A 26,567-nucleotide genomic window follows, 5' to 3' on the forward strand; every position below is an offset into this window, starting at 1 on the left:
GATACAGCTTTTTCACCCTCACCACTCCCTAGAGACCTGTAGTGGACTTACAAACTACACTGGATGAATAATAATCATTTAACCATTTTTGGTTAGTTGTAGCATCTCTATCTTTCAGACTGAAAGCTCATGCCCAAGGTTATCTGTCTTCCGGGCTCACAGCCAGATCAAATCCAACCTCCCCTCAAACATTTCTTTCTTTACCTTTGACTCCTCTGCCCAGAAGTGTTCATTTTGAACAAAAGCGTCTCTACAGGCAGAGAAAGGAATGCTGCATGGACTGACTCCCCTTCTTAATGATTAAACATAGAGGCTGCGCCATTGTACAGCAAGTGTTTCAATCTTATTTTCACCCTTTATAAATTATTAACTCATTCACATGTCTTTCACACGTCAACATTTCAGGACATGTCTGGAAAGGTTGATTAATCAATCTTTATAACTCTTTGTGAATTTCTTTGCTACTAATGATCCATTCCATATTAAATTGGTTCGTTTTTGCTAGATACCCAACCCATGGACACAGTCTTGAAAATCCATCATGTACTCTGTGTGTATAGATGGAAATGGTGAGAAAATGAGATAGAGGGTAGGGCAGTAGGGGGGAATCCTTGATCGTTTTATGTGGATCACCTTTAAAATAAAATGACTTCTTGATGGATGTAAATGACATTTCTCAATACATTTAAAACACACTTGCTTCAGAAGTAGAAAATCTTTGTTGCTGAACTTCAGCTGAAAGACTGATACGAGCCAAGTAGCACTGTGGGGCAGTTGGTAGCGCTGTTGCCTCACAGAAAGAAGGTTCTGAGTTCGATTCTTTTCTGTGAGGCGTTTCTATGTTCTCCCCAGGTTCTCTCTGGCTTCCTCCAAAAAACATGCATTTAGGTGAATTCATCACTCCAAATTATTCATAGATGTGAGTGTTTGTATGAGCCCTTGTCAGTCCACGTTTGGCCCTGCGATGCACAGGTAAGACGTGCGGGGTGTAGCTTGTGGCCAACTGGGATAGGCTCCAGCAGACCCATGACCTGCAAAGTGGACAAGCTGCTGTAGACAAGATGATTATGGTTCTGTCATCGTCAAGAAGAAGGATGGATGGACATTTATAGCTTAGTGTAAAGACTTGAAACAAGGACAAACAGCTAGCCTGAGGGTATAAGTGCAACAGAATTAGACTAGACCAGTATTCGGGTTTTTTTTTTAACTTAAAATGTGAAATTATTCTTATTGTTATTCTTATTGATTTATTTAATCAGATTATCACACAGAACATTTGTTCATCTGTGAGCTACGGAGCTGCTTCCACGTTGATTTATCAGCTACTGACTGGATTCTCAGCTCCATCTCAAAGCGCTAAACTTTTTCTTTTCTGAAAATAAAAGACCGTCTGTGAAAACGTCATTGTTATCCTTTGATAACACAAGTTCAAATAACAGCTGGTCTGTTTCCATAACATAGTGACTGTGTTCTGCAGTCTACTGCTGCCTTGTCTGTCTGCCTGAAAGCTAAGCCGAAAAACAGGTGCCACTGGACAGCGAGGGAGTGCTGGGAGCCACGCCTTCCTCCTCAGGCTATACATTCCTACAGTCAGCACAGACTGGAGACCTGAAGAGCAGCAGGGCCTTGTTTGGGTCCCAAACTCCTGCTGCACCCCCCCCCACACACACACAGTATATGTATACTGTACACATGCATGCAAACACTCACACACAAGCCATCACACGACTGCCCCATAGAGAAGCAATAAAACACAATTTCCTCCTGCAGAGACATTGTACAAAGACATATCATATAACATCAGGCCAGTTGTTCCATATTAGATGTATGGTATGAACATATGTGCTCAAGTTGAAGCCCTGTTAATGGAAATTCCATCAAGCGTTACAAGTTTAATGTAAAGATTTGTGTAAAAATTGAGTGTATCTAATGAATTTGTGACAAATTTGATATGACATGGCATGTGGGTGATAAAAGTCACATACTGGAATAATGTGTAAATCTTTAAGTGCTTGCCTTCCCCTAATACAAAAACTGAAACCACAGTCAGTTGTTTCACCGCTGTTGTGGACATATGTTTTTAAGTGATATGTCTGGTGTTCCTGAACTCCCCCTCAGTGAAAAGAGAGGCTGAGAATTAAGTGGATCATTTAGGTAAAAGGTCTGGAAAAAAAAAAAAAAGAGAGACCACATATGATTAGATTTTGTTATGTATAATTCATATTTTGTTCTAAAATTAGGTTTCCATTATGAAAGATGCTATATTCAATCCAGGAAAATAGGTTTACAATTTATTTTGTTTGCGCCATTAATGCAAAAGTTCACTTGATTCTCTTCAGCTGAGCCAAGGCCAAGAAATAACCAATGTACCAAGGTGTGTTTGTTTCTGTGCTAAATCTCTTGTTTAGTGGACAGGAACAAAAAATAGATCATGTTTTATTCCTGAGAAAGGTCATCCGAGCCCAAATACAGTCCAGCTGGAGTTTAAACAGGCCACACTGTCTTCCTGTCACCGCTCAGAACACACTGGCTTCATTGCTTCTCCCAGCTCCATGGCAACGACTGGCGTGCAGTGATGACTCGGTGTAAGTGCGTGCTGTGTTTCGTATTCAGCTAATGTCCTGCTCTGTATGGCTGATGTGTATTAATATTCATGCATATTCAGCAGGAAGCTGACGTCTGAGGCCTCTTTTTAATTTAACTTAGACTTTAGTGCGGAGTTCTCACCTCTGTTACACAAAGCCTGCTGAAGGGAGTAGGACCAGAGTACCAAGAATAATAGCATGATTGTGGAGCACATTCATGCAGACAGTGCTTCTATTTGATGTGTAACAGTCAGTACATTCTGTTATCACACGTTTACATCAGGAGCTCCATGTAGCATTCCACTTACCCACCGCATCCCATCATCGCCGCCGTTTCAAGGGATGACTTGAGAAGATTCTGAAAGCCTATCCGGGATGTACGACAAAACACAAAGCAGCAGGAATGTTGAGAGGGAAGATGTCATGTGAATGTACCGGTAGGTTTGACCTCCTCAGTTCAAGGGTAATTATGAGGCAGAAAGAAAAACAAAAATAATGAGATGAGGAGGAAACTGTTCTTTTCTGTAATGTTGTGGTGACAGGGGAGGATGGTGGTCGGCCTGTGGAGGGGAAAAAAACAGGAAACTCTGAGATAAACTGCAAATTATTTTCCATGTGTGTTGTGTGGGTTTGGACTGTAGGACTGTAGGGGCAGCAGCCGCTGTGGGTCTTTGTCCCTCTGGTTCACAGAGGCTGGTGTTCACTTACAGTCGGGTCTGGGGAATACACATTTAAATAGCGGAACTACTTCTATTCTCTGTGCAGGGCCTGTAAGTGAACTCTCTGCACTTGTGCCAGAACCTATCAAATATATTTTTATAAATGCTCATAACCAGACATGGCTATATAAACAGTTATAACAGTGATTAACAGCTAGCTGTCAATGCAATTGCACTCATTTTACAAAGCCATATCATTTTCTGCCAATAAAGAAGGACACAGTTCGTCAGTATCAGCTGTCACTTTTCCCAGAGTGACACTTTTCACTTATTTGGGGTTGGGTGTAAGACCCAGAGGGGTGAGGGATCAGGTGATCCTCAGTCAACAAGCATTGCAATCGATCACATGGAGAAAAATGAAGGGGGGAGGTCAGATTGCTCGTCTATTGTGGTTTGAATTCCTACCTACTAATGTCTCTCTCAAGACGTTTATCTTGTGTCGAGTCGAGGCGGTCAAGCTGGGGTTTATTTGCACGATTGCACGGATCTGCTCTACGTCAGTGCTGTGCCAGATGCATGTCTTGATAAGGTAACAACAGGATGTTGACACTGTACACACTGGCATGTTGTGCACTCACCTTTGCGGTGTGCACTCAGTAGCAACATAATGTAGAAATGGATGAAGCTAAAGGGTAAACTCACATTAACGATGGAAATATGTTAGAATGTCCGATGATTATGAGGGAGGTTTATATCGCATTACAATCGGCAGAATATACCTTAACCTGGAGAAGTGGCTTTTCGATTGTATTTAATTTAATCTTATGTTGACACCTGAAGGCACCAGAAAAACTTCATCTCTAAATACAGGCGGTGTTGTTTGCAGCACACACAGGCCTTCAGGAATGTGCACAGTGAACTACATTCTCCATTGGGCATTATTTCACTGGGGGTGGGTAAGAGATAAACCTCTGGAAACTCCTGAAGCAGAAGGAGATGCAGAGTGGGAGCTTACCTCATCAATTAGAGGAGGTCAGTGAAGCCAGGCTTTTTTTTTTTGGTGGGAGTCAGCAAGTAAAAAATGAAACATGATGAAAGATCGCTAATTTCTCTGGAGCTACAGGCAAATGAAGAGGAGATGGTGCTTTAGTGGGTGTCTCAGCAGACTAAAATGGAAAGGTAGTGGAAGGGGCTTCACGGAAGAGAAAGGATACTTTAAAAAGTCTGACCTGCTCCGTGAACTCTCTGAGTGGATTAAGGGTTTAATGAACTGCCTGTTGGATGTCAGAAGTTTGTTCAGCAGGCAGTGGAGCAAGGCCGAGGATGGCTGGAGAGGGCTGCCTAATACATCTGTTATCTGACAGGAGGCTGGAATCCTTCTACACAGTTCTGCACAAAACATTATACACTAAGCGACCGTTATTACTCGTTTATACATCCATTAATCTCTAAGTAAAATAGCTCATGTACATACACAAGCCGTTATTTCAATTGTTGTATACAGTATGTAGAACAGCACTTATAGTAACTGCTGCAATAACAATTGGATTTGTCAAAAAAGTTAAAAATGTGCTTTACTTAACTGTTTTGGTGAGGTTAGGTGTTCCCTACTAACTTTATTTAACGATGATTGAACAAAAAATACAGACATCCCCATACGATCTGCAGCACCGCACATCAGTGTGCTTTAGATCAAAGTCAATCATGTCCCAGATCTGATGATGCAGAATTGTTACATTTATAGTATTCACAGAAACCACACCCCTTTACATTAATACATTAATACATATATTTATATTCATATAGATTTTCAACTATAGGGTCAAAACACAATTTTAAAAAAAGCCATGAAGTATTTTATGTTTGCGTTAAACCAAATGTCGTTAGGCTGGGGGGTCAGGGACAGATGTCCTTGTTTATGGTTTATTTTTTATTTTTTCCTAATTAGACAAAAACTACTGAACCAAATTCCTAAAACGTGAGGGGCGGGGCTAGGTATAAATATGAATGTGCGCAATACTGAGAAGCACTTCAGTGTCTTTCTGTGTTTCAGATGCACTCATCACTTTTCTGTCTGATAAATGGATCTACTGCTTTATTGCTGAGGCGCAGGTGCGTCAGGCAGAAACAGAAACACAGTCGATGCCCAACAGCCCAGATTTCTACTCAGCTAAACCAAGTGTGTTAACGCAGTGCACTTGTTTGAGAAGGGAAGGAAGGGGGGGAGAGGGCAGGGCGGCAGAGGGAGGCAGACATCGACACCTAAGCAGTCAGTCCGAACGCGAGAGCGAAAGGAGGCTCTCAATGGGGAAGTCTCCGTGACGCGCAGCCTACCTGTTGGAGCTCCGTGCCGGTTCCACGGCTGATCGTGGATCTTGCATTCAGGGGAGGGGACCAAACATGTCTCAAAGACTATTGATCTGCGCTGTTTTGGCTGTATACCAAGGGACGCCGACATGCAGTGGATTTAATATAGATGAACGGTTTCCTGTGATCAAACAGGGCAAAACTAAAGGGAGCTTCTTTGGATTCTCAGTCGCTCTGCATCAACAGTCGGAGGGGTCCAGAAAGTACCTGTAAGTTACCCTGAACCTGCATGTGTGACAAATGATCCAGTTCTTTGTGCTTTAGAAGCAAGTCTGATCTGAAGGAGGAAAAGCACCTGCTTTTGGACCAGGATGCGTAACGAAACCATTTTTATCCAGGACATGTGTGGATACCCCAGTTAATCGCGTTTTACGCAGGTATTGCGCGTTTATGAACTGCGCTGTTTCACACTTCCTCTGTTTTCCCTCGCAACACACTTCCATTTTTTTTTCCTCCTGTCGTCGTTTGGAAAGGTTCCTTTAAAATCATCCACCTGTTAACACACCGGAGAGGTTTAGTCCGTTTAGTCTGTTCGGATTTATCCCCGGCTCCTCTAACAGGATATCAAAAATGTCTCCAACAGGTGTTCGCACCCATGTCCTAAATAAACAGGGACTTAATGAAATTCTTGTGTTATTACATGGGCCATTATTAAAGAAACGCATGTCATTCAATTCGTGGAAAGTACTCACATCAAACTGGAATTATACCAGATTAAAATCCGTGTCATAAACTGACTGCAGGTTTCCATGAATGTCTGTTTAGAAGCGGGAATTCTAAATTACGCTCTTTTATGGGAGATGATCAAAAATGGGGTCTGATCCAATTTGGATCCAATATGATTGGAAAGGTGTGATTGGATATTACTGGAAAATCTGTAAACTGACATGGGAAAATATTTTATTTAATTATCATTATCGTTTAATTATTACACACAAAGTTGGTGTTTGGTAAGAGAGGTGTTCATTGGCCTGTGACGCTTGTAGGTCAGGTGGAGTTAAGAGTGTTTGTCAAGATTTGCAAAGAAGTGAATGCCTTTTCTTGTTCCAGTGGGTCGATGTTCAAGGACAATGTGTGTGTTACATTTCCTGCCTTCTCCTCGGCCCCCTAGCTCCTTCACTGTTAAGTGTAGGATTTCCCTGGGACAATTACAGTGGCCCCCTCATCCTCCCGCATCCATGATCACACAGTGTTTTCATAACCCACTCTTATCTGTGTGTTCATTTTGCTTTGAAGTACAATGTAGGAAGAACATTTGCAAACCAGGGGCCACTTCCTCAGTGTTATCCCTGGTGACATGAGCCTGAGTGTGAGGTTTATCAGCCTGATCCCCGTGAAAATCAGTGGATATCTTCGTGCACAGACGTAGAGATATCCCCCTAGTTTACATAGCTGATAACGCCGCTAACGCTCGATCAGTGTGCCGTATTGGCCCCATCCTCAGAGGTATGGATCACCACACTGCAACATAAGAAGGGGACCACATGGCTGGAGTAATAAGACTCAAGAGTCTATGAAACATCTCATTAGGCTCCTGCTGGCGAGGAGGCACTCAGCTCTTTGTTGCACTGTGTTGGTTAGGACATATCTATAACACTGACAAGAAACAGTGTTATAGACCAGGATGCCCAAATGATGCACTTGCAAGATCTGTCAGTCTTACTGAACTCATCTAGAACAAAAATGGGCTTCTAGCATCAAGCTGCCCAACAACAACAAAATCTACATTTCAGAATCCCCTTTAGTTACCTGTTAATGACGTGTTCTTCAAAAATGAGCAACCAGTATTCAAAATTGAAATAACAAGTTTCACCTTCTTATATGTGGCCTTCTTTCAGTGTTGTGTCTGCTAGGTTGAGATCTACCAAACACCGGAGGGAAAAAAAAAAAGCCAATAATACCAGATGTTACAAAGACGGCTGCTGTGTTTACTTTCCTCATGGTCTGTCTCTGAATTTAAAAGGGAAATTCCAACAGTTATACCTTGAATGTAAACCTGTGATTCAAAAGAGACGTGCGAAATCTACATACCAAGAAAAAAAAAATCCAATTTGTCAGGAATTTCCAAATAAAAACTGATTGATGCTTGGTATCATTTCATGTTTTGTTGTGTAATATGTTAATAAATCTTAGCAGCCTACCAGCCCATTTGTAACGTGTCCCACCAACACTGTAGACTAAAGACTCCAGTTGTCATGCCCAGCTTTGTCCGTACTGTTTGACTAGGGCTGGTTTTACAGTCCTTTCTGTTGCCACTTGTCCCATGAACCCACACTGTAGAGCTGTTTATTACATGGTGCCTCATTATGGAGGGAACGAGAATGTGCCAGAATGAAGTGATGTACACCTGTACCTGTTAAGACATGTGCAGTGTTTAAGTGTAAGTTCTATAAGAATGTATGAGTAAAAGTCCAAACAAAATTAAAGAGAAAGGGTTTCTACTCCCAGAAGTTTCCCTTCTTAAGACGTAGTCTAATTATTCTGAATCTGTCTGGACTCAACTGAAGCGATTTTAAAAATGTAGTTTGAATTCAAGGGGCCGCACGACCAATTAGGAGATCAGCATTGCTTCTTCCTGGGGAAGGGCTGTGCCTGGATAATTTAAAAGCTACCTGAGGCCAATTTGTACAGAGAATTCACCTCCTCCCACTTTCTATTTGAATCACCCATTTTGAGATATTTCCTGAGAGGGCTTTATTTGTTCTCTGTTGTAGTGGGGAGGAGGGATCGGGCAGTCAGCTGGCCACCTATTGGCTCTTCTAGTCCCCTGACCCCATGGTATGCTTGGAATGTATTACCCTTCTCTGCACAGTCACAGCCTGCCAGGTTTCAGGTTGAGACAAGACAGGACTGAGAAGGATGTTTCAGGGAACTATCAGAGAACACACACACACACACGCACACGCACACACACACACACACACACACACACACACACACACACACACACACACACACACACACACACACACACACACACACACACACACACACACACACACACACACACACACACACGCACAAACCCGCCAATATTTGAACTCCATTCATCCTTCAGCAGGAAAAACCTCTTTTTACTGCTGACAAACTTTGTGACCTGAGGAGACACATTTAACTTCTCCTACTGATGAATATATAATCAGTGTTGAAGTGCCTTTGCTCTTCCAGCTCATCTCTGTCTGACTGCTGTGGCCCCAGGCCGTGAAAATCAGCCTTTTAATTTAATAGGACCTTCTGTTGCGACGCAGGGATTATAAGGGTAGAATTGCTGTAACGTTTTTGAACACAAACTATACTGAGCTCAGTTTGAACACATACAGGACTAATGTTACAACATGAATTTTAAAATCCTGTGTTTTATTAGACCCTCATGTATTCATTACATGAGCACCAGCTGGAAAGGTTTCCTCGAAATGTCTTTCTGAAAAGATTTCAAAATTTGTTTATTAGATGTTTTCATGATATCTATGAAATCAAATAGCACCCGAAAGAATTTATAATTAGCTATAACCCACGGATTCAAAGGTTTTATTCTAACTGGATGTGTTATTACTGGTTTAATGTTCCTTTAGTTAAGTTATAAACTGTTTATGAAGAGTACCTAAGAAGAATAGGTTAAATAGGAAGTGAACAGAAAAGCCAGTCTTTGACTCTGTTTTCTTTGGTTATACAAATATATTATAATTTTTTACAGTTTATGTGAAGCCACCACAGTTCTAAAATGTCTCATCGGTTGGCCTTAATCTCATTATTAGTTATTTTATGAGTTGTATGTCGCTGAGCATGAGAATGAGTGACAGCTTCTCATAACATGTTGAAATGAATCCCAGCGGGACTGAAAGCCTCCTGCTAATCTCAACAGAGAAGATTCTATGTGGCGGAGCTTCACCTGCAGTGAAGTGTTTCTGTCTTCACAAAAGTGTAAGAGATCCCCTCCTTTTTTTTTTTGCTTTTAGTTGAACAAATGCCCTCGAACAGCGAGGAGAAGAATCTGGTTCAGATGGCCTCCGGGCTACTGAGAGCTACCTGGAGCCTGGAAAACTATATGCTTCAATACCCGTCCCTCCTCATGCCATTTTTCATCTTTGGAGTGGAAACGATACTGAAGTATTGGTTTACACTTGGTATATGGTCATTATCTTTGTCTGCAGTAACTTGTCATTTGTCCTCAAAACAACATGAGTTGAAGATTCATTACCCAATGCCGATCCTTGGATAGAATATCCATAAAATGAACAAAATCTGCCCCAATGCTCTTTGTTAGGAGTTTTCCAAGCCTCAACAGGAAAATGATGTTTCAGGTGTTTCATGCACACACTTGCACTGCTTTTATTTAAGTTGAGTAAGATCTGAATGAACTTGTGGCGCTACACAGGCATGCTAATGCCTGCGTACTGGCGCTGCTGTCTGCTCCAGTATAGCCTTGAGCTAGTCCACAGGGATCCGTGTTCTAACTGGGGTCAACATGTTAATGGAAAAGCTGTTATTGACACCGCAAGTCGCTCCTGAATGGCTGCATGATGGAAGTTCTCAGGACAGATGTGCACCACTGTGATGTGGGACAGCATATGTGTGTGTGTGTTTTGTGTGTGTGTGTTGTGTGTGTAGCAGTGCTGTGCTGTCTCCTTCTGCAGTCGGGGAACCAACGTCACCAGACACTGACTGGGTGGGCACTGTCAGACACAAGCTTCAATCACATCATTGTCCTTGATAGACGAGGTTTTACTCTTTGCTAATGAAATGTGAGTTAGTTTATTATCAGGGGATGACCTGCCATGTTTAATTTGTCACAGCGGGTCCAAAATGAGTTTGTTCTCCTGTTACTGTTTCACCAGTGGCAGATGGTGGTCTTCATAAAGGATGTTTGTCCAGCTGAGAATACTGTGTGTGTGTGTTTGTGTGTGCGTGTGCGTGTGCGTGTGTGTGTGTGTGTGTATTTAAGACGACAGTGTGTAGTCTTCCATTCTTCTTTCTTCTGATCAACACTAACGTTTGCATCACATTTCAGCTCAGGCGAATCTTTTCATGACTACATTACCATTTATCAGAGTGATGTCAGATTTTCATTTCCTCTGTTTCCCATTTTTATGTGCACTCAGTCTCTGTTCAACATCACCATAACATCACAAGGCTGAAGACAAAGAGGTAAAAAGGTCACCTGTTCCTCACCTTGGAGTTCTCCTCAGTTAGTCATGTATCATCCATCCAGGTAGTCATACTTTATTTAGCATTCGATTGATTTTCTAATTTTCTACTATAACACAAAATTGCTTCAAAAATCATTTGCCAGCCCACGCTTGATTTTTATTCTGACTTTTACGTATTGAACACGTGTCATGTTGTGATATAAAAGCATTGTGAAATGCTCTTATCAATATATAACCATACACCGGAACTAATTGTGAAATATCCATGATGCACCTGTGCTTTTAGGGCAGATCTGTGTGACCAACATTTTCTTACTTGCAGCAGGTTGATGAGTCACTGTTTGTCCAGATAGGACTCAACAGTTAGCCATGTCTTGTTCATGCAGGTTCATAACCGTTGCGTTAACAACTGGGCATGCTTTGTGTGAATAGTTTGATAGCAATGCGTGTGCTCACCCCCACCCACGGCTTTGTGGGAGATTTTCCTGAGAGTACAAAGAACTGCTTTATCAAAGTGTTGTTGTAATATGAGTGAAACCACGGTGTGTGCTAGAGCAGGTTTAGACGCAGATCCGCTAAATCACACGGCTTCATGTCCTCTAATAGTCGGACTGTTAACATCACACGTCCATCAGACGTCCCCTCGCTTCTTGGTGAAGTCGTCTCATTTTTACTGGAGCATGAAACCGTCTCGGCCCGTCTCTGCTCGTGTGCTCATGCTTAATTCAATCTGCAAAAACTGAGTCACTCCATTCAATATTATCTCCATTTATCTGCTTCGTGGGTCTGTGCCGTGATGTTTCTCTGGGATCAATGAGTTGTCTGTTGTGTAACATAGAAATACTGAGGCAGCAGCATGGGCGAGTGTGTGTAGGCTCTATGCGTGTTTTCAGAGTGAGGATTAATATCATCTTGTGCTCCTGTTCACCGGTGAGGTACTGTAGCCGTGGGAACGGTGTAGAACAAGCAGAGCCGATAAAAAGTACACTGCTGCCTTGTGTTTTGCTTTATTCATGGGGTATTTGTCATCAATTTCAGACCTACGTAGACCACCCTAAAATCACTCCACATTCTCTTCTATATTGCTTTTTTCAAATTCCCTATCAGACGTATTTCATTACACCCAAGATTGCCCTTTCAATTGATGAACTCCCACAGCACAAGGAGTTCTCTGACCTCTCAGACGTGTTGTAAAATACCCAACCAAATTTCTGTAGCACTGTAGATGGAGACACGCAAAGCCTTATTTTAAGGTTGTAAGTAGCCACACCTTTGAATAATTTGGTGAATTTTCATTCATAATATTTGTATTTACAGCCACAAAATAATGTGGGAGTGAAACTTAAAGAAGGATGACTTCTGCTCTGCTACTCTATTTATCTCGATCAGTGTGAGGTCAGGGTCGGGGTGTAAGGCAGTGAGCTGGAGAGCAAAGGGAGTCAGAGATGGATTCTAAAATATGTGCTTTATTTACTCCAAACTGAGAATATTTTATCCAAAAAAAAAAAAAAGTAGATCAATGAAAAAGGTCAAATGGGAAAGAAAACAGCAATTTTAATATTGGCGTAACACCAAAGACATACAGTATATCATATGTCTCATCACACTCCTGTTCAGACTCCACATGATGATATTTTTCTCTTTTTGAAGTAACCACATCTTATTGTGCGTGCCCATTCTTGCTACAGTCATTCAAAAGCCATGTGAGGCGGAAATGGCATCTATGAGGGTTTAGTCATTTTTATTTGATTTCTCTGCTTTCAGTGAGTGAGTCAGACGTCAAGTGGGAGGTGAGAGACAGAGCGCTCACTGCCAGAGAGCTACATGTGTTCTTCACTGTCTTATAGACAGAGTTCACCTGTTTTTTTCTTTTCTGGTGTACAGTAGTCATCACCTTTCTCCCAGCCTCCCTCCTTTGCTTTAACTTAACACCACTCATATGAATGTGCAGTAGTTCATCTGACTCCCCCTCACTCCTAAGAAACAAGAATCCACCAATGCTCTCACCTCGGCTGGGTGTGTTCGCAGCAGTGAATGTTTGGTTTAACCAGCCGTTCAGATCACTAGGTTAGGCACAGGGGGGCGAATTTCAACATGTCCTCAGATGAGGAATGCTGCTCTTGGTCGCCCCCCGCCCCCCTTCACCTCTTTGCAACTTTGACAGCCTGTTTATGAGGAGGTGATGAGCTGGGAGGAGATAGGAGAGCACCCAGTGTGGCAGCAGCCGGAGCAGGACAGGATATGAGGCGTGTTGTCGTGGATGAGTCGATGTGTTTTAGATCTTGGGTGATTTTTATCTAAGAGTTAAGAAAAGAGTTAAGAAATCTTGAGATGTCCTATCAAATCTGCTCACATAAAAGGAAGAATTTTTAAAAAGTATGTTGATGTTTTTAGACAGTTAATCCAATAACATCTATATCAAGTCCTAGAAAAAAGCTGCTGTTTCCTATTTAGGGTTTTATTTTAACATTTTGGGAAAGACATTTTTTCCCATTTTAGAATCTGAACTGAAACCACTTTAGGACGTTAACAATAATATTACCAGTAGCCTGACTGAAAAAAGAGCAAACAGCTGCTGTTTAGCATTTATCCTGTATCAGACTATATCCTGGTCGGGCCCAGTAACTTCCTGGAGTCTGATCCTCTCTTTGACGTGGACCAAACAGCCATCGGAGCCAGGATCTCATTTTCGTACACATAATAACATGTTAATTAATGAGCTTTAGAGATGCCTGCTGACAGAACAGACCAAACCCGCACAAAACAGTATCAAATGTCTCATGTGAAGCTTTGCCTTTGCTGTTTGTGCTGAATAGCCACGACAAACACATCTGATGAGACTAGAGGTCTTTTCTTCCTGCTTTCTGTAACCAGCTATCTGGTTAGCCAACATGCTTCAAAGCACGTGTGATTATGACTGGACTCTGTGCCTCAGTCCTTCATCTTGTTTGTGTGAGCTGTGTTCACATTAACCTCTCTCTAAGGTGTTTTGTAACAGTCGTGATTATTGTCTGCTTTGACCTCTTTTCTCTCAGTGCTTTAGATCTGTCAGATTTTCCCACAGGAACGGTTTACCTTGTGATATGGAATGTTTTGAGACACTCAATGCCATTTGCTAAAAAAACCCCCCCATTTCTGCTTCAATTACAATGGATGCAAAAGTCATTTTAAGACATTTTCTGTTATTGTACGTATTCTCATGATGTATTTTATAGAATCAGCTACACAGTGATGCGTTGAAGAAAAACAGTATAAACATGTGCAGAAGAAGCAGTGTAGTCATTTACTTTTAGAGTAGTTCTGGACCAAAAGACTTTACAACCTGTACTGATGAAATTCACACCACAACTCACGTGTGATGAAACACTATTTCTTCTGCAAGATGGACAGGTTTCAAATTTGTAATGGGATAATTAAATCTAAGATCAGCTCCACCAGACACGCATGAATGATTTCAAAGCAAACACACTTCTGGAATCTGTTCACAATCAAGTGACCCAGCAAAGACATTATTTTGACTGGGCTCTAGAGCTGATTAGATTGTAAGTACAGTATGTATGCGGGCATTTTGTCTACGTAAGAGTGTATGCATAAATACAGAGGGCTGCAGCGGGGTGGTAGAGCCTGGTACACAGTCTCACTGTGTTTGAGTAGCATGAAAACCACACAACCTGTCAGTGATGTGTGAGCAGGCATCGGGATTTTAGAAAAACTGTGAAATACTTGTGCTATGTCTCAGACATGAAGTAGTTAACAAGTGTCAGGCCTCAGCTTTCATGTTTGATTTCTGAGGCAATAATATTGTGTCCTTAAGGTGGAACAATGCAGATTTGGTTCGTTTTGCTTTGAGGGCTCAGAAACTTACTGCAAAAGTCCAAGTGTCTGTCTGCCCCCATTATCTGTATTTATTCTGACTTATCAGTGTGTGTAAGGGAAGTAGCTGCACTGGCAGTTATTATGTCCAGAAGCCCATCCAACAGCTTGACTCCCTGTTCTCTGCTTTCTACTGTTCATCCGCGCTGGTGTAACATCAGTGTCCAGAAACACTTAAAAAGAAATCCTGAATGACAAGAAGCTTAAAATCTGTACCTCTAAATGCTTTTGTTTCAGTGGCCCCCGTGTCACACCCAATGTAAACAGGACTGTCGGCACCTTCCGCCTACAAAGTGGAGCTAATAAATCTGGTGCTGACAGTAAACAGTGTGTCCCCTTTGCAGACCATGTCGGGTTAGTGATCCCTCCACTTCAAAGATCTGCGGTGTGGTTAGACGGTGCTGATGCAGGGAGTGTCTGGGCCAGTGGACAAAAAGATCAGGTCCATGACAGAGGAGCTAGTCTGGGTGTGTGTGGCGTTCACTCGTCACGGGTCACGCTCTGACTGCTCCACTCTTTCCACTCTTCATTCATAGGTGTCCTGAATTTGCCTTGCTGTTTGCGTGTGTGTGTGTGTGTCTTTAAGTCTATTGCTAAACAGCAGATGAAAGTGCAAACAAAGTGATATTAAAATGCAGACTTTAACCCCTGTTAATACAGACTCCAGGAGTACCTTAAGATACGAGTGGAATTCATTCTGTGACTGAGCTCGTGAGTCAATCTGCTCGTTTTGTCAAACAAATTTTCAACATCTTAAATAACTAAAATAATTGTAATCCAGGGTATCACGGTGGGGCAGTGGGCAGCACTGTCGTCTTACAGCAAGATGGTTCTGTGTTCCAAATTCTGGAAAAAAAAAAAAAATCAACCAAAGGACATGCATACTTTACCTCTATATAAGTAATTATATATAAGTTACATAAACAATGATAAAGTATGAAAAGAAACACAAAGCTCACGAGCACACACCAGCTATGTCTTTACTGTGTGGACATCACATGGGAAAGAATGAGATGCAGTCTCAGTGGATGTTGTACCTGTCCACAACTAGTAGTTGCATGATTGGTAACGTGAATTTCCGTTCTTATATGGAACAAAAATATGATTCGAGTGACAGCACGTATCTCAAACAACACATATGTTGAGTCGCTCGTATCTGTGTATTGATTAACTTTTCACATTGCTGCCACTCTGTTTTATTCTCCAACAAAAAACTCGAAAAATCTCAGAAAAAGTCTGAAAAAGATCTTTATCTTGTCCCGTGTGTATTCAGGCTTCTTGCTGGAGCACCCAAAGAGAAAGCCTTCTCTCTCCAAAATGTCAATGAAACAGGTGCCGTCTACTCGTGCCCCATCACAACAGACGCCACCGACTGCTCCAGGATGGACCTGATCTCCACAAGTAAGCAGAGATAAGTTGGCTCACTGAGATTACAGTAATTAGTTGGCTTCCTCTTTTTACTCTAAGAACAGTGTGTCAAAAATCAGGAACTGATTCCCAGCATGTTCAGTAGCTCCACGATATGAAAGTGCATTCCTGCTTCATTTAAGGCTATTAACCGATAGACTTACTCACCTCTTAACTGGAGGTGAATCATCCCACCAGAGGCTAAAAGAAAAAATCATAATGTGTGTTTTTAATGCTTAGATTGGATCAATGATGAATATTTTGTGGATAATAAGTGTCAGGATGTGTTCCAGGAACAGAGCTTTACTGTTTGGGTTCTTTTCATATTATTATTATTATTATTATTATTATTATTATTATTATTATTATTATTATTATTATTATTATTATTATTATTATTATTATTATATTATTATTATTATTATTATTATTATTATTATTATTATTATTATTATTATTATTATTATTATATTATTCATGTTATGAACATGCTAAATATTTTGTCATGCCTCTGCCAAAGAGGGCAGTAAAAAAGGACAAAATTCACTCCACAGGATGTAAAGTAGATTCACATTTGCTTTGTTGGGACCTTAAGGTGTGCTTGTCAAAGTACCGTACTACCATCTCAATAATCTGAATGTAAGACTGTAGGTTTTTACTTTATTAACACAATAGTGACTTTAAGTGAACTTTTCTTTTAACACATATTTGCCACACCTGACCCGACTCATGTGACCCATCCACAGCAAACCCCTCTGAGATGGTGGAGGGCATGTGGCTGGGCGTGACTGTGGCCAGTCAGAGGCAACAGACAGCAGGACGCGTGCTGGTGAGATGACATCCCATCCTATTTGTTTCAGTGTTTCATAATGTGAACCTTATCTGAGGAGGTTGGATTATAGAACATTAAAAATTTCAATTTCAATTAAAAAAAAACAACACACTCATGTCTGGTGTCCAGGCATGTGGGCACCGCTATGTGAAGATCATCCATGGCGTGTCTGGGGAGCAGCGGCGGATGATAGGAAAGTGTTTTATCAGGAGTAACGACCTGTCCTACGACCCCAACGACGATTGGCAGAGATACAGCTATGAGATCTGCAACCCCAACTTTGACATGAATCTTGAGGGCATGTGCAACATGGGCATCTCAGGTGGAATGACAGAAAACGACGTCTACGTTGGTGCTACAGGCAGCTATATATGGCAAGGTGAGTACTGAGGAGTTCACGCTAAAACTGTTTTGTTGCTTAGTGTGGAAATAATGAGCTGGTTTCACAGACCGGGATTAAAACCCCATGCAAAGTCTAGGAAATTCTAGTGTTAGTCTGTCAGTGGGATTATTCTTTGTCTGGGAACGCTGTTTGCTGTAAATGGAGCAGATATAACCTTGTTGTCTAATTCTGCTTTGTTATGTAGGAAATGTTCATGTAATATGGAGAGATCCAGATCCAGCAAACGCCTGGGACTCTGTTGGCAAAGACTTTGGACAGCTGTCAAAAAGATATAGTTACATGGGTAAATATGCATTATAAATTTTTGTATCATGATTGCAAAATCATTAGAAGTATTCCTACAGTCATAGAAACATGCAGCTCTTTGTATCAATAGTGAAAGAACCCTTAGAAGCAAGATTTCAGTTCATGCAAACTGTATCACATCCCGTTTCCTCCTGGTGTTTCATTCTGAATGGCCTGTATTGTTTTCACACAGGTCAGATTACAGCTTAACAGTGAGTACCAAATGCTTCCGTCCACAGGTTATTCCGTGCTCGAGGAGAAAAAGCTGCTGAGCCATGATGATTACACGGTGGTGACGGGGTCTCCCAGGGATGAGGCCAAGGGCTCCGTGGTACTTGGGACAAAGACAAACCAAAACATCAAGCCCATGCTCATCATCCCCGGGGAACAAGTGGGCTCGTACTTTGGGAACAGCCTGGCTGTCACCGACCTCAACAATGACAAGTGTGTACCTCAAAACAGAGACCTGATCCTTTTTGCATCCATTGTTTTGGTTTTAGATTAAGGCAATTCAAACTTAAACTGTCAAATTAACAAACAAAAAACTACAAGCTTAGGGCGAACAGGAGAATCCTAACGTTTGCATGTGTTGGACTGTAAACGCATTCTGTGCTTCTGAGCAGCCTCACGCTTGAATGCCCTGCAGATATGATCCCCGTGTTATGCAGAGAATGCGTGAAGCTGATATACTGTATGTGTGTATGTCACGGCTGAGATGAGAGGAGAAAACATGTCCTTCCAGAAACTGATGGCGAGCGTTTGTCATGACATCATGTTGAAATCATGTGATGTTCACCCTCAATGTGGGTGAACATAGGATTTCAGGGCAGAAAAATAAGGTGCTGTCTTCTATCAGCATACGCACTGCTCGTGTCTATATACATTAATGACACCTGATCACGCTGTTCACGCTTCATGTATGGTGTCCTGAGGGATCTCCCCCACGACCTGGATCAGGTCTGGATCAGTCTGTGCTGGTACTTGGTGACATCAGATGCACTGATTCATAACATCCCATAGGTGCTCATTTGGAACTGCCTACACACTCCGGCCATATGAGGCCGGGTATCGTCCGAACAATGTGGTCAGAAACAGACACACCAGTGGCTGCCTGCTCCTCCTGTTCAATCTCACTCTCTGCTCAGTCGATGCCCTTCTATGGTTCTGTCCAGCTCTCCTCTTGCTATCTCCTTCGTGCTCTTTAAGCTGTGCTGGGAGACAGTCAACCTTATAGCTACCTCGTGTGTGTAATGACTTGCACACTAAGCTGTGTTTCTGTATATCCTTGCAGTTGGAATGACTTGATAGTGGGTGCCCCGTTCTACTTTGACCGTATGAAAGATGAGGGGGGAGCTGTGTATATCTACATGAATGAGAACGGATCGTTCCAAAAAACCGCCACCCTGGTGCTAAAGGGTCCGTCTGGCTCTGCATTCGGTTTTGCACTGGGCGCCATTGGTGACATCAACCAAGATGGATTTCAAGGTATGACTGTATGAACAGTAAACATTTCTTTTAGTTTGTCAGATCCAGTGTTTATGACTGCATATGAAATCGATGAGTTCTGTGGTTGATTATTCTTGTTTTAGCTACTCTTGCAAAGTTATTAAATAACCTGAATAATAAAACCAGATAAAAGCTACTGATGGTCGTCTTCTAACCATGAAGTAGTGCTATGCTGCTCCCTAGAGGACTAATATGTCCGGTACATCTTCCTCACTGCTTCTTCTGAACTGTCTGCCTTTGTTTCTGTGTACTATTTGTATGTTTGCAGACTTTGCAGTGGGAGCACCATTCAGCGACACAGGAAAGGTCTACATATGGATGGGGAGTAAAGAGGGAGTCTCACAGGAGCCCAGTCAGGTAACATCTGATCTTACTTTTAGGATCATCTCAAAGGATCATGTGCGTTGTGCTGACTTTCCATGTGTCATTGCTTTCCCTGTAGGTTATTGAGGGTAAGTCGTTTGTAAATGCGGGGTTCCAAACCTTCGGCTACTCCATCAATGGAGGAATGGACATGGACGACAACAGTTACCCTGACATCTTAGTTGGCTCCTTGGATGACCGCATGGCCCTGCTCAGGTAGAGATAACATGAACATGTCACTTATGTTACATTAAGTTCAATAATACAGATTTGATATTTTGTATTATACAATATGATTTTGATAAAAAGAAAAACTGTATTTTCAAGCCTCTTTTTCCCCAAATATATTTATTATAATTTTAGATTTGAATTTTATAAATCATATTCATGCAATAAGAGACAGAACAAAAAAAGATAGATGATTTAAGTTGACCACAGTTTGTCATTATGTTTTGTTTTTTGTTGTTGTATCAGAGCTCGTCCAGTCATCCACTTAACTAAAGACTTCACTGTTGAGCCAAAGATAGTAGACCCTAATCAGTGTCCTGGAAATGCACCATGGTGAGCTGCCTCTGCAGAATATTGTCACCTCAAACTGTTTTTGTCCAACGTGTTAACAGACTCACCTTCCTTTCTGTTCTACAGCATTACAGCGACTCTGTGTATGTCGTTCACGCTCAGCAATGGAAACAAAGACTTCAAGAGAAACATCAGTGAGAACTTTACCATATTTACTCAAAATAAATAATAATTTCGATTAAAGCTACAGTTTTGAGTGTGCTTTATGTAATATACTACACAAACTGTGCAGATACTGGTTTGCTGGCAGCTTCCTGTTCCTTACACATCATAATACTTATGTTTCTGTTTTGTAAAGCGGTGAAGTACACGGTGGAGGCTGACATGGAGAGAAGAAGAAGCCCTCGTGTTCGTTTCCTGGACAACAAAGATGACACTTTTACCGGCCTTCTGAGTCTGCCATCTTCAAAATCCAAGTGTCACACTCTAAAACTGTTTGTAGTGGTAAGGTTTCAATATGAACACATGGTATTATGTTTATGTATACTATGTAGAAGCCTTCACCCACTTACTCACCTCGCTTTAGTAGTTTCATGTAGACACTAAAACATTACAGCTAACAAAAAATCCGGAGGGATAAACAGCACTACAGATTATATAAAAACTATTTTTGATTTTGGTGTGACCTGTCCCTTTCGTTTTGTTGTGTTTGAGAAGGAGCTCTAGCAGAATCACCATATATTTGTACCTGTCAGACTAATATAAGAATCTGGACTGAATCTACAGGCACCTGTGAGGGACAAACTGGAGCCGGTGGTTTTTTCCCTCAACCTCTCCTTACATGAACAAAAACCTAAAGCCAGACGTTCCGTGCAGAACCTGGACTCCTTCCCGATTCTCAGCCATGACCAGAAGCTGTCTCAAAGAACTGAGGTATGGCGTGAAAGCACTACATTCATATTCCATCAGTTCAGTTGCTGCAGTTTGAAGAACATATATGTTTATGTGCACCAGTAAACAGTGAAATATAACATGTTCCGTTTCCTGTAGATTAACTTTCAGAAGGAGTGTGGCTCAGACAATCGGTGCAGCAGCAACCTGCAGGTGAAAGCCCAGTTTGTCGACGATGAGGAAAAGCCTTACCCAAGGTGAAAGAAAATTCTGCAAAAAAAAAAAAGCCGTTTGTCCATGTTTCCAGTCTTCTCTCCTGAACTAAACTATTGTTTTAGCAGAGTTGTTAGCAGACATCAGTAATTCACATCAACTCTGTGCAAGACAGTTTACATCTCAGATGATCTCAGCTATATCTGCCATGCGTTATGAAAGCAGTGGATCGCCTGTTGACGAGCCACAAATGGATTCAATCGTCACAAAGAATTATTGAAACGATCATAGAGTGATTAACATGTGCTGTTTATGCATCTCTGTGCGCAGACTTGGCAAATCACAGGTCCTTCAGTTTAACAGCAATATGAGGATACTAAGGCTGAAGGTGGAGGTGACCAACTCTCCTGAGCGGGGGAAGCTGGCTGAAGACGCCCACCAGGCCATGCTGAACGCCACCATTCCTGATTCACTGAGTTACTCTGGCGTCAGGTCGGCGGTACGTCCACAAGGGGGCAGCAAATGATCAAGAAATGATCTTGATTGGTTATTTCTTTACTACTTGCATTAAATTAAAGTTTGTTTATTTTTATTTACTTATTTACTTATTTATTTACTTACTTACTTACTTACTTACTTATTTATTTGCCGAATTACTCTTTTAATTTTTTGACACTATTGTTGTTGATTTACATCGTTTTGTGTTCAGGACCTTGATGTGGAATGCACTTTTGATGTCACAGTGATTTGTGAGCTGGGGAACCCGCTGAAGAGCAATGAAAAGGTAAGTTTGATTGACAGTGTATAGATTTAGACATTATCCTGTTGACATGGGCCTCACACTCTCTGCTTTAATTATTAGGTGTCGCTTATCCTGAAGTTTGAGACAACAGGGATAAATCTGTACACAAAAGAAGTGAAATCCCAGCTGCTTCTATCCACGTGAGTGTTTATCATTGGATCCTTATATCCAAGGTCTGGATTTGGATTCCACTTTTTTATTTAAAGTTTCATAGTAATTATCAATTGTTACTGAGGTTTGAACATCATCTCATAACAATTGTTTTGTTTTTAGTCTAAGTGAGCAGAGTGACCTGAATCCTGTGCCTGTAACCCTGTTGATAGAAAACACCATCATACCTTCCTTTCAAATGTGAGTGATGCATCGTATTTAGAGTAAAAACCACATATTGTAGTACTAAATGCCACCCAACATGTTCTTTTCTTGCAGTTTTTTACCTGTAGAGCAAACAATAACTTTAATCTGTCACCCTGTTTAGAGCAAACTCTGTGGTGCAAACTAAATTTGGTGGAACAGTGATGGGCGAGTCAGCTATGGTCAACACTAGTGACGTTGGCAGTCTGGTGGAGCTCTCTTTCAAAGTGAGTCACTTCTAAAACTTTTATATTGCATCAACAGTATGTGTGGTACTCACCCACTCTTCCCTCCTGTCCACCCAGAGTGTCTATTCTTCAGTTTAATAATGCATGGAACGTTCTCAGATTGTTCTGTGAGCTATAGTTTGTGGTGCAAGCAGCGCCATGGGTGGATTCTATTTCCAAGTCACAGTTGAATCTTGTCTGTTATTTCATGTCCTATGTCTATTTCATGTCTTTGTTTGCGTGTTGCTGAATTTGTCCCACCAGGTCGACATGAGGAGTCATCCTCTGGGCAACTTGGGGACACTGGCTGTGGAGTTTGAGTGGCCGTTTGAGGTATCCAACGGCAAGTGGCTGCTGTACCTGACGAAGATTGTTGTCAAGGGAGAATCAGAGGTGGAATGTAAACCTCCTGGAGAAATTGTCAACCTGCTCAACCTCACTGTAAGGCTCGTTCTTACAGTTACTCTAGAGTCACAGTAACACTGTTTTCTTGCAAGAGCCGATATTTCATTTCCTAAAGGCTATGTTTAGGACGGTATGTTGATACAGTGGGTAGGGCTGTTACCTCACAGCAAGAAGGTCCTTGGTCTGATTCTACCTGGGGCCTTACTCTGTTGTGTTTGTGTGTTCTCAACTGTGTCTGTGTGGGTTTTGTCCAGGTTTTCTGGTTTCCTCTCACCACCAAAAACATCCAACTTAGGTGAATTTGTCACTCCAAAGGGTCTGTAGGTTTGAGTGTGAAAGGATGTCTGTCTTTCTGTGTGGTACTGCAATGAACTGGCAAATTTTCCAGGGTGTACCCCACGTCTCGCCCTCAGTCAGTTGGGATGGGCTCCAGCATAACCCATGACCCAGATTCAGATAAGCGGCTGACGACAAGTCTTTTTACAATTGTCTTGTCTTGAAGAAGATGAATGAATGAATGAAGCCCATATTTATACCACATTGAGAATGAATCATCCTGTAAATCTGAAACAGGTGCTGAAAAATTGCTTTTGTCAACACAATAATTTGGATTAGAAAAAGCATTTACACAAAAACATTGATGACTTTAGTTTATGTTTAGTGTATGTACAGTATACAAAAAGAATCAAGAAATACATCTAATAAATTAAAAAAACTTGAATAAAATACAATAATAATCATACAGGAAATTAGTAGATCTGTTTGCGGGGAGGCAGAAGTCCTTATGCGTAAACTTATAATCAATTACTCATTTGACTTAAAACATTTTGATGGCTGCTCTCAAGATTCGAGTCCAACTAATCTATAAGGTAGCTTATATGTAATCGATGAATGTGGCAAATTAAAGGGAGTATTTTTTTAAGTCCTGGATCTGCCCATTGATCTACTCCATCAATGCAAGGGTTCTTCTCTGTCACACGCTCAACACTCCCTCTGGGTTTCGGGAAACTCCATCAAGCAGTTTTTCTTTAATCCTTCTAACAGGATTAAACTAAATGACAACATTCTGTTCTTGGCAGTAGTAGCATGTCAACCTGATACTAATAATAAGTAGATCTAGAAATGAAAAACAGACGAAAGCAACAAAACTAAAAAAGCCACACATCAAATGCATCAGTTCAGTAATATTCCATTACTGACAACCTACTTGAGTCCTGACGTTTAACAAGTAAAGTACAGTATGTTAGCGTAGCATGATGGTTTAGTATTGCTGATTTTCCCACTGGGACTCTGTTAGGTAACATGTAAACTGTGCTGCTGTTGAGTTTGTCATTCATAGGCCCTCTTCCACGTGCTGTAATTCTGTAAATGAGTGAAAGCGAGTGGTATAGAAAAATGGTGTGAAAATAGTCTCCAAGCCAAACCACAGCTCTTCAGAAATATAATTTAGTGAAACACGTCTGTGTCGCCGCATGCGACCTCAAAGAGCCACAAATAGAAAGTAACAAGACAAGCAGTCCAGATTTAGATGGTGGAGATGACAATGCTATTCTGAGAACAATTTGGGAAAGTCTTTATCTAAACTAGTAATTACCAGGCCTCTGATGTCACGTCTCTGTCTCCTCTGCTTCTTCCTTTCATTTCCTGTCTCCCCCTCTTGCCTCCCAGTTGTCAGAGAGCCGACAAACACGTGCTAAACGGCAGATTGTGGTGAGCGATGATGCAAACAAGCCACACATCATTGAGCCGCAAGCCGCCATCACGTTGCTCACTCCTCGCAAAGAGACATACCTGCTGGTAAGACAGGGATCTACGCCATCAAACACACACAGGCATGATTTTAAAGCAGTATATAAAAAAAGACCACCTATGTTCAGGACCAGCATGACTTCTGACCCATAATTAACCTGCTTATGGAGCATGAAGGTCAACAAAAACAGCTAAAACTGACTGTCAGACCTGTACATCAAAAAACCTGACACTCTTCTGACGTGAACCACTTCTGCTATTTAAAATACAAATATTAATGAGCATTTCTAAAAGTTAAATAGTAATTGAGATGGTGTGCGTTCTTATTGCTCAGTTAAACTTAAATCATTTAATATTATGTTGAAGGAATGCTCCAAGGGGACAGCGCGCTGCGTGACGTTCACCTGTCCGCTGCTCAACATGACCGACTCCGCCAAGATTTACGTCCGTTCCCGCCTGTGGAACAGCACCATGCTTGAGGTCAGCAGTAGTGAGATAAAGCTTTTACCAGATAACCGTGTGCTTTCTTCTCAGAGTATTGTTACCAATTTCAAAATCCAGAATCAAAACCATCTTTTTTCTTGTTTTCTTCTTACAATCATTTGTCTTTTATGTTATGCTCTTTATTTGTAAGAACAGCATCTGTGAGTTTTGTGCTGAGTATATCTACTATGTAGAGTAAAAGTTTTGAAACGTTTCAATACGTGTGTGTGTGTGTGTGTGTGTGTGTGTGTGTGCCTTCTTCTCTCCAGGACTACGCCAATGCTCTGAGAGTTACAGTCAGAGGTCAAGCCACATTGAAGCTAATTACCGACCTACCAACCATCAAGATGGACAGTCAGACAAACATGGTGTGTGGTGATGATGATAATGATGATGATGATGATGATGATGATGAAAAAATATTAACTTGACTCTTCTTCCTCTTCCCTCCTACAGTTCACGGTAGAAATAGAGCCAGTGGAGGGGGTGGAGGTTCCCTATGAGCTCCCGCTATGGGTCATCATCTCGGCAGCTGTAGCAGGAATTCTGCTGCTGGGAATAATCATACTGATACTCTGGAAGGTGAGACGACCAATCAGCTCTCTGATTACACTCCAGTAGCTATCATTGACATCATCTGCAGTCTGTTCTGAATCACATGATAGCTGGTCTGACTGATCTCTAGCTGCTATTTTGAGCCCTCGGTCTAACCTTTGACTTACCTCCCGTGAACCCTCCTCCACCTCCACCCTCCCCAGTGCGGCTTCTTCCAAAGGGCCAACAGGAGGGAGATGTATGAGGCCAAGGCCCAGAAGGCTGAGATGAAGATCCAGCCCTCTGAGACAGAGAGGCTGACTGAAGACTACTGAGGCCCCCCATGGGCAGCACGCACCAGTGGGGCTTTTGGTAACCACCCCTAAAAAAATGGATGTTCTTTGGTTGCTGTTAATCACGCCTGAGCTTGGGGTGTTATTCTACTTACTTACCACTAAACTTCCACTTTCATGTCTCCTATTTGTCTCTAACTAACACTGCTGCTACTTTTCTTCCAAGCTGAGACTCAGCATAGCGCTGCTGGTGTCTGCGTCATGTCGACTTACTCGCTCTTCTGCATCTTACTCAAGAGTGCAGTTATTTTTCTTACCTAATTTTCCCTCGCAGCATGTCATTAATCCCAGCTCTCCCACTGTGTAAGTGTTCCCTCTTTAAGTTCTCTCTCTTCTCTTCCTCTCTCCCAACTAGCTTGGATTCTTCAAGCGGGCCATCTATTACCGGATAATGCCAAAGCATCAGGGAGTGAAAATCTGTAAGGCTGAGCGCTATCAGTTCAACCTTGGATTTCAGCCGGAGGAGCCACAGAAGAAGTACTGGATCACAAACTGGACAGAGATGCAACGCTACCATTACTGAGGCCTTTACCTTGGACCCTGAACCACTCACTGTCACACTGGTTTGAAATGGGCCAAACAAAGAACATTGGGCCAGGAAACACTTTGA

The 26,567-nt window shown here is 41.8% G+C and overlaps 1 protein-coding gene across 1 annotated transcript; it reads left to right on the forward strand.

The window, feature by feature from the left end:
• Positions 1-5,292: 5,292 nt before the first annotated feature.
• itga3b (integrin, alpha 3b) lies at positions 5,293-26,452 on the forward strand. Its single transcript, XM_068305095.1, has 26 exons — positions 5,293-5,820; positions 15,905-16,032; positions 16,785-16,867; positions 17,000-17,249; positions 17,458-17,556; positions 17,798-18,002; positions 18,850-19,043; positions 19,333-19,421; positions 19,507-19,643; positions 19,902-19,988; positions 20,073-20,140; positions 20,305-20,450; positions 20,733-20,879; positions 20,997-21,094; positions 21,381-21,549; positions 21,760-21,834; positions 21,913-21,992; positions 22,126-22,203; positions 22,331-22,433; positions 22,698-22,874; positions 24,507-24,635; positions 24,954-25,067; positions 25,340-25,438; positions 25,527-25,652; positions 25,829-25,976; positions 26,313-26,452. The coding sequence occupies exons 1-25, from the start codon at positions 5,645-5,647 to the stop codon at positions 25,937-25,939; spliced, it is 3,168 nt and encodes a 1,055-aa protein (XP_068161196.1). The 5' UTR covers positions 5,293-5,644; the 3' UTR covers positions 25,940-25,976; positions 26,313-26,452.
• Positions 26,453-26,567: the final 115 nt, after the last annotated feature.

The sequence above is a fragment of the Antennarius striatus genome, chromosome 21, assembly GCF_040054535.1.
Source record: "Antennarius striatus isolate MH-2024 chromosome 21, ASM4005453v1, whole genome shotgun sequence".
In the NCBI taxonomy this organism is placed as follows: domain Eukaryota; kingdom Metazoa; phylum Chordata; class Actinopteri; order Lophiiformes; family Antennariidae; genus Antennarius; species Antennarius striatus.